General features: G+C 46.4%; 1 protein-coding gene across 1 annotated transcript; it reads left to right on the top strand.

The window, feature by feature from the left end:
* Positions 1-5,117: 5,117 nt before the first annotated feature.
* LOC132386099 (NLR family CARD domain-containing protein 3-like) lies at positions 5,118-7,097 on the top strand. The gene is made up of 4 exons (XM_059958398.1): positions 5,118-5,814; positions 6,408-6,494; positions 6,651-6,818; positions 6,955-7,097. Exons 1-4 carry the CDS (start codon positions 5,138-5,140, stop codon positions 7,040-7,042), a joined length of 1,020 nt encoding a protein of 339 aa, XP_059814381.1. The 5' UTR covers positions 5,118-5,137; the 3' UTR covers positions 7,043-7,097.
* Positions 7,098-8,762: the final 1,665 nt, after the last annotated feature.

Genomic DNA, 8,762 nt, shown 5'->3' with positions numbered 1-8,762 from the left:
GTCTGGCTAACTGGTCTATCATTCCCTGTTTTCTCTCTCCCCTCTTTGTTAAAAAGCGGGGTAACTTTAGCTATCCTCCAATTCTCAGGAACCGATCCTGAATCTATAGAACATTGGAAAATAATTACCAATGCGTCCACGATTTCTAGAGCCACCTCCTTAAGTACCCTGGGATGCAGATCATAAGGCCCTGGGGATTTATCAGCCTTCAGTCCCATCAGACTACCCAACACCTTTTTCTGCATAATGTGAATTTCCTTCAGTCCCTCCATTATCCTATGTCCTCTGGCCACTATTATATTTGGGAGATTCTCTGTGTCTTCCCTAGTGAGGACAGATCCACAGTATCTGTTCAACTCGTCTGACATTTGCTCACTCTTCATAGTAAATTCACCTGTTTCTGCCTTCAAGGGCCCAACTTTAGTTTTAACTAACTTTTTCCTCTTCACATACCTAAAGAAGCTTTTACTATCCTCCTTTATAGTCTCCGCATATTGCCTTTTTTAGTAATCTTTTATTGTTCTTTAAATGTTCCCAGTGCTCTGGCTTCCCGCTCATCTTTGCTATGTTATACTTCTTCTCTCTTATATTTTATACTCTCCTTGACTTCCCTTGTTAGCCACGGTGAGAATCACTGATCCTGCTGCTCCCTCTCAAATTGTAGATTAAAACTTAACATATTATTGTCACAACCTCCTAATGGCTCCTTTACCTAGAGTTCCCTTATCAAATCCGGTTCATTACACAACACTACATCCAGAATTGCCTTCTCCCTGGTAGGCTCCAGCACAAGCTGCTCTGAGAATCCATCTAGAGGCCCTCCACCAACTCCCTTTCTTGGGGTCCAGTACCAATCTGATTTTCCCAGTCTACCTGTACGTTGAAATCCCCCATTACAACTGTAGTATTACCTTTGCAACATGCTAATTTTAGATCTTTATTCAACTTGCACCCTATATCCAGGCTACTATTTGGGGGTCGGTAGATAACTCCCATTAGGGTCTTTTTGCCCTTACAATTTCTCAGTTCTACCCATACTGACTCTGCATCTCCTGATTCTATGTCACTCCTTGGAAGGGACTGTATTTCATTCCTCACCAGCAGAGCCACCCCACCCCGTCTGCCCACCTGTCTGTCCTTCCGATAGGATGTATATCCTTGAATATTCATTTCCCTGCCCTGGTCCTCTTGCAGCCATGTCTCTGTTATTCCTACAACATCATACTTACCAACTTCCAACTGAAATTCAAGCTCATCTATATATAATATTTTTAATCCATTACTCCCCTTCTTGTCACATTGGTCCTATTGCACTTGGCCATACTCTCCGATCCCCTCCTGAGCTTTCTGCCCCGTAAATTCTGATGTCTTTCTTAACTTTTCTTATTCACTCTTTCCCTTTAACTCCATCCTTATATTTCCAGTTCGTCTCCTCCCCACACTTATTAGTTTAAACACACGCGTGTTGCAGTGGCAAACCTGCCTGCCAGAATGCTGGTCCCCTGACTGCTAAGGTGCAACCCGTCCCTTTTGTACAATTCATCCTTACCCCGAAACTGATCCAAGTGGTCTAAGAATCTAAAACCCACAGCTCTGCCAGTCGTCTGTCTCTTTGGCTTTGCTTCAGTGCCAATTTTTGACTCGCAGACCCGTCCACCTCTCAGACTGGCAGTGTCTTCTGTCCCAAGCTTCCAAGAGGGTGAACATGATTTCAAGAGGCACATCCCCCGGGGTCTCCTGTACTTCAAGCTTCCATCTCTTCCTCATCGTCGCCCCCGTTCTCTCCTCTGTTATCTTCGGATGTAACGATTTCACTGTAGGTCCTGTCCAGAAAACTCACGTTTTTCCTGGATGAACCTGAGGTCATCCAGTTGCCTCTCCAGTGCCCTAACACGGTCTTTCAGGATCTGAACCTGGACACGCTTTTCACAGTTGTAGCAGCCGGAAACACCATCAGTGTCCCTGACCACCCACATCAGGCAAGCATCACACTGAACCAATTTACCTGTCATCTCTTCACCACCTCTCACCCTCACCAACTGTGGCGTAGTCTCCTCCCTCAGCTTCCTCGCCAAAGACTCGCTCTTTCCTCACAAGGACCTTTCCTCAACAAGGCTGCTCCCCGAGTCAAAGCCGCAAAGCTCAACTCCTTTACTGGCCGCTCCGCTTGAGCTACCCCTCTATTTATTTGTCTGAGTTTTTCAAGCTGCTTGGTCACCTGAGCTCGATTGCTCAATCAGCTGCTTTCTGCTGATTCTGAGCTATTCAAATCTTGAATTATCTAATTAACTGCTTTCTGTTAAGATATTCAAATCGTAATTGACTTGATTGCACAGTCAAACTGCCAAAATCTCTCAAGCCAAAGACTCGCAGTTCCCTCACAAGGCTCTACCCTCGACAAGGCCGCTCCATGAGTCAAAGCCCCAAAGCTCCAGACCTCTACTGGCAGCTTTGCACTGGCCGCTCCACTTGAGCTACCCCTCTATTTATTGGTATCAGTCTTTCAAAACCGCTTGGTCACTTGACCTTGGTTGCCCAATCAGTTGCTTCTGCTGGGCTCCTTTACTGACCGCATTTGTTGATGATACAAAAATTGGCGAAGGGGCAGATAGTGCTGAGGAAGCAATGCGATTGCAGCAAAACTTCGACGAATTGGAAGAGTGTCGCAAATGGATTACAATGTTGGGGAATGAATGATAATGCATTTTGGCAAGAGAAACAATAGGGTGGACTATTATCTAAATGAGGAGAATGCTTAAACATCACAGTGTAATGAGACTTCATGCTGGCTGCTACCAAAATTCCTCGGTCTCTGCTCTCTTTAACTCCCGAGCTGTAAACAACATGGTTTTCAAACGTGTATTTAAAGCCATAGACCAGTGGTCTCTCCCGTTTCCACAGACGTTGGCTGACCTGTACTCACATCTACATTAGCGTCCTTCGACAGCTGTGATGCAGAGGGCAGGCCAACATGCTGCATAACTGTGGCTAACAGGACAACGGGTAGTCAAAACTGTCCAAACGTATCACCGGCACCCCCATCCCACCTCTCATCAGGGACGTATATACAGAACGGCTCTGGAAAAGGGCCAGCAGCGTTAGGAAGGATCCCACCTATCCTGCCTATGGGCTGTTTGCCCCGCCCCATGAGGGAGGAAGCTACATAGCATCCACAGCAGGACCACCAGACTCAAAATCAGTTACTTTCCTCAAGCAGTAAGACAGATCAACACATCCACAACTAACAACCGCACCCCACCACCAGAACGATTGAAAAAAAAATACTGAGTTTTCCATTGCATACACTATCTGAGTTTGAGCTTCATCAGAGCCAGAATAACAATTATTTCCTTCTCCTTTACACTCGTGTATATTCAATCTTGGATCTGTTGAGCATTTACAACACAGACTCTTTAAGAGACCCGGTAATGCAGATCTGCCGTCTCGAACCATTTTCTGGACGAACCCAGTGAGCTGAGCATCATCTGTGATGATGGAAGTGGGGGGTGGGTGGATTGTCTGTGGTTTGTGTCAAAATGCTGACTGTCTTAATCTCCTGAACAAGACATTGACATTTTCTCCCCCAGCCACCCAGCCACAGAGCAGATGCTGATCAGCGAATATACTTCTTTGCATTTTGAATCAGTGATGTTGAGAGGGGAGGGGGGAGCTGTGATTCCCCGACCTGTTCCTTTGACAGAATGCCAACGTCCCTTTTCTCTATCTCCACACACACCTCTTCAACAATGGGGATTAAAAGTTTCTTCCACATGAACAGTGATATCTGTGGCTGTAGTGAGAGGGTGTCCAGTACGGGACAGTCGGGGGTCAGTAAACTACCAGGGAAATTCTCATCTTCACAGCACAGTTAATATGGAAATATGATGACCATGTGTTTATCCAGACCAGGCCTCTCTGTTCAGTCAGGGGACTGTTATGCAAATTTACTTTACTGTACGGACATTCATTGATTAATTCAACTAATGCAATAGCTTTGGGCTCACTCTTGTGTGCTTAAATAATGAGTTCTGAGTTGAGACATCTAACAGTTTGAACACTGTCTGTTCCCATTGAAGATGTTCAACAGAAACACATGGAGACTCTGCGGGCACAAACTGAAACACTGAGAGTGAACACGATCCTGGTGAGGGAGAAGGTGAAGGTTTTCCACCTGGTTGATCGATACGCTGAGCTCATCGTCATTTCTGCTGTTCGAGATCGGAGACTGGTTGAACATGAGCTGCTGGCAAGACGCAGAGACCACGAGCGTTGGAGAGAGAAACATCTCCACGGAGAGATGGAAAAAATCCAGACTGATCAGTTATTCCAGAGCAGCTTTTCCCGAAGTAAATCCGAATCTGGGAGATCAGCAGCAGTGGCCGGAGTCGCGGGGATTGGGAAAACAACAATGGTACAAAAGATTGTTTATGACTGGGCCATGGGGAAGATATTCCAACAATTCCAGTTTGTCTTTAGTTTCAAATTCCGGGAGTTAAACTCCATTAACTGCAGAACAAACCTGAGGGAACTGATTCTGGATCAGTATCCTTACTTTGGGAATTTCCTGAGAGATGTCTGGAAGAACCCACAGGGATTGTTGTTCATATTCGATGGTTTGGATGAATTCAAACACAGAATCTATTTTGCAGACAAATGGAGAGATACAGAACCTAAGCACCAGTGTCCAGATCCCGAGTGCTGGTGTGAAGTGTCTGACATTGTGTACAGTTTAATCCAGGGCAAGCTGCTCCCAGGGTGTTCGGTGCTGGTGACCACACGCCCCACTGCGTTACATTTATTGGAAAAGGCAGATATCAGGGTCTGGGCAGAAATCCTGGGATTTGCTGGTGAGCAATGGAAGGAATATTTCATGAAGCATTTTGATGATCAGACGGTGGCGGCAGCTGTTTTCAAACACGTGAAGGAGAACGAGATCCTGTATACCATGAGCTACAACCCCTCCTACTGCTGGATCCTCGCACTTGCACTCGGCCCTTTCTTCACACAAAGAGGCAGGGACCCACAGCAAATTCCCAAGACCATCACCCAACTGTATTCCTACTATATTTACAGCATCCTGAAAAACCACAGCCGTGAGATGGAGAAACCCCGTGATGTGTTACTCAGGGTTGGTCAGATGGCCTTCAGAGGAGTGTCCGATAAGAGAACTGTGTTTACAGATGGAGATTTGAACAACTACAATCTGCAGCCATTCCAGTTTCTGTCTGGGTTCCTGATGGAGCTTTTGGGGAGAGAGGATTCTGCCCAGTGTGTGGTGTACACATTCCCACACCTCACCATCCAAGAGTTTGCAGCTGCAGTCGCACAATTCCTGACTATACATCCCGAGGATATCCTGAAATTCCTCACTGAAGCCCACAATACGACAGATGGGCGATTTGAGGTATTTCTCCGTTTTGTTGCTGGTCTCTCCTCCCCAATGACAGCTCGAGGTCTGGAGGAGTTTCTGGGTCCATTTCCTCATGAAACAACCTGCCGGGTGATGGACTGGGTGAAGGAGGAGGTTAAACGCCAGAGTGAAAACACATCGAGTGAAGCTGGTAAAAGGAGGCTCCTGAACACATTTCACTACCTGTTTGAGTCTCAGAATCGTGAACTGACTCAGACCGCACTGGGATCTGTGGAAGAACTTTCATTCAGTGGAATGACACTGATCCCAGTTGACTGCGCGGTCCTGTCTCATGTTGTCAAACTCTGTGATACAATAAAACGTCTCGACCTGTCGTACTGCCACATTTTGTGTGAAGGAATCCAGCAGCTGGGACCCTGGCTGCACAAGTTCCAGGTATTGAGGTAACTTAATTTTTCTCTCACTCTGAACTGTGAAATTGTTCCTTTGTGTTGTTTCAATGTAAAGGGATTTGGGTAAAACTATAGTGAATATGATTGTGAAGAATTGTGACAAATGCGATCCCCCTTCCTCCTGTGAGATGTCTCTTCCCCAACTCCGTTCCTGCTGTGGAATCTCTCTTCTCCATCCCGCTTCGTCCTGTGGGATCTCTCTTTCACATCCCCCTTCCTCCTTCATGTCCCGTCTTTCCATCCTTTTCCTCAGATGGTGTCATTTCCCACCGACATTTCTCTATTCACAAATCTTCCTCACTTTGGGACTTTACCCCTTCAACCCTGTCCCTTCCGATCCACTCACAGGTCAGGAACACTTTCCTAACCATCGCGCAATGAGACAGAATATGAGGAGTTTACAAGGTCACACCGACAGACTAAATTACTGACATCAGTGAATCCCCTGTAACTGGTCAGTGAGGGACATTGACAGTGATGGGAACACTGATCAGTGATTTACTGAAGGGTTTAATGTTTCCTGAAATAACCGAGTGAGAGAAATTCCTTCTGACCCATTCATTAATTTGTCTGTTTCTGTTTAGTCTTGGACGGAATGACCTGGGAGATTCAGGAGTGAAACTGGTGTCTGCGGCTCTTGGGAACTCGGAGTGTAAAATACAGACACTGAAGTGAGTACCAGACTGTGGGAGATTGTGTTTACAGACACTGGGTGTCTGACACTGAACATTAATGTGATCAGTAATTGTGTTACTGATAAATTCTGGAAATTTGTACTGCCCCTGTCTCTCTGTGTCCTTCACCCTCAATCTATCTCTCATTTCCAGTCTGAACCATGTCGAACTTACAGATTCTGGTGCTGAGGATCTCGCCTCCGCTCTCAGTACAAACCGATCACTGATAGAGCTGGACCTGGGATGGAACCCGCTCACAGACCAGTCTGTCCCCGCTTTCCGCCGGCTCATACTGACCCACCCGAGTCTGGAGCAGATCATGTGAGTGTCTGTGTTAATGTTCAATGTGATAAAAATTTCATCAGATCCGCGGGTTTTCTGGTACCCCAGTACCCTGTTACTGACACGGTTATATAATCTGGTTTCTTTTTCATCTTTATTTTTCCATCCGTTTCAGGCTGGCGGTGAATAATTTCAGTGGGACTGGGGAGAATGAACTGGAGTCTCTACAGGAGTCTAGACCCGGACTGAGACTGTACCTGTAAACGTCTGAATGTGTGAATATACCCGTCCACAAGATGGAGACAATTTGGCCGATAACCCCCCACCCCCCTTTAACTCCCGCCCTTATCTTTCCGCACTCCAGAAGCAATTCGCAAGGGTTCAGAAATGTCCCTGGATCTGCGGTGATCTGGGACACGGCCCTGAAGTGTGATTTGATAATCATCAGTTCCGTGATGCAGAGTGACAGTGAGAAACGGGACTGATTATTCAAACTGCCCCTGGTTGTCGCCGGTCAGCTAATTGTGTGTGACTGTGAGTGAGTCGGGAGCAACTCATTTATTCCCGCACGTCAGCAGCTCACAAATCGTTTAATTTACATTTGTCGATGAAATCAATAAACCACTGTAACATCCTGTCTTCGTTTCGGACGAGTTTGATTTGAGGTTTCTGCTGTCCCCCTCACCCTGGGTGCCCAGGATCTCATCTCCACCCAGCCCCCTTGCTGGGAAACTCAACCCCTCCTTACACTCCACAAAGAAAGGGAGGGGGGACAGAGAGAGAGCTGGCCTTATTTGGCGGTCCTGCATTTCTTTCTACCATGACACTGCGAGGGGAATGCTAACTACACGGATACCTTAAGGACAAAGCAGGAGTTGAAAACGTCGGTATACGGAGCGGATTCTGTACATGGGAGAATATATTCTGTTAAATCATGCCAGTATTTCTCAGAGACAAACGTGTTGGTGGTTGCGCTCATAACTCACAGAACAGCGAGTGGCAGCCTTAACAGCCAATTGTATTCCTACAGCTAATTGAACTCCACAATATTTCAAAATCCAACTGTTCCTCAGGTGGATTCAACAGCGGCTTTGTCCGTCACTATGGTTTAAAAGTCCACAGCACGGGCAGGAAATTCGCGCGCACACACACACACACACACACACACACACACACACACACACACACACACACACACACACACACACACACACACAATGTGGGAAGATGGTTTAAGAGATGGAGGGAACCGTGCACAGCTCTGAGCTTCATGTTATTGGAAATAAACATTATACTGGGAATCTGATCAAAATGAGGTAAACACTGATGTGGTCCAGTGCTGATGAAGAACTACACAGCTTGTCGGTACAGCGAGTACATTTCATATCTGGTGGCACATAGTGGGACGTGTTGGGGTGGTTTTGGTGTCTGACCGACCAAAGTGGATCTGCTGAATATATATTAAAAAATCAATGACGTTAATTGAAAGTCTGCAGAAGGAAACTGGGAAGGTTCTCATGTGTCCCTAGATCACGTCCACACTGAGGGGAAACCGGTTCTACTTGCAGAGGAAACAGCAGGCGTGACTGTGAAAAGTGCCGAAAATGCTGGAAACATCGATTCCGGAATGCTTGTGGGAAGAGAGCCACAGTGAAAGTTTCAGGTTGGAAAATGGGAACAGTCGTGACCGCTGACAATACAGCTGTGGAAAAGTTGTAAACAGAGCCGCTGACTGCTCACTTATTGGTCTCGTTGCACATTTTGGTAAAATTACGCAGAAGGATCTAAGTGAGCTAATGCCAATAGTATTAAAGTGTTTGTGTTACATGCCGACAGCTTTTGGACCCGAGACACCGGTGATGTAATTTGTTGGTTCAATAGCAGAATCAAAGGTGGGACTCCGTTACTGCAGATTGATCCCCTGTATAAATCATAGCTTGTTGCTGTATTCAGCCCAGAGTGTCTTGCCGAGCTGTGGAATTC

This window comes from Hypanus sabinus, unplaced genomic scaffold, assembly GCF_030144855.1.
Source record: "Hypanus sabinus isolate sHypSab1 unplaced genomic scaffold, sHypSab1.hap1 scaffold_100, whole genome shotgun sequence".
NCBI lineage: Eukaryota > Metazoa > Chordata > Chondrichthyes > Myliobatiformes > Dasyatidae > Hypanus > Hypanus sabinus.
This window is presented reverse-complemented; position numbering and strand designations above follow the sequence as displayed.

Excerpts from the sequence above, each read along its gene's own strand:
- LOC132386099 (XM_059958398.1), top strand. The coding sequence starts at position 5,138 with ATGGCCTTCAGAGGAGTGTCCGATAAGAGAACTGTGTTTACAGATGGA. Across the intron at positions 5,815-6,407 it reads CACAAGTTCCAGGTATTGAG|TCTTGGACGGAATGACCTGG; the intron begins GTAACTTAATTT and ends GTTTCTGTTTAG. Across the intron at positions 6,495-6,650 it reads TGTAAAATACAGACACTGAA|TCTGAACCATGTCGAACTTA; the intron begins GTGAGTACCAGA and ends TCTCATTTCCAG.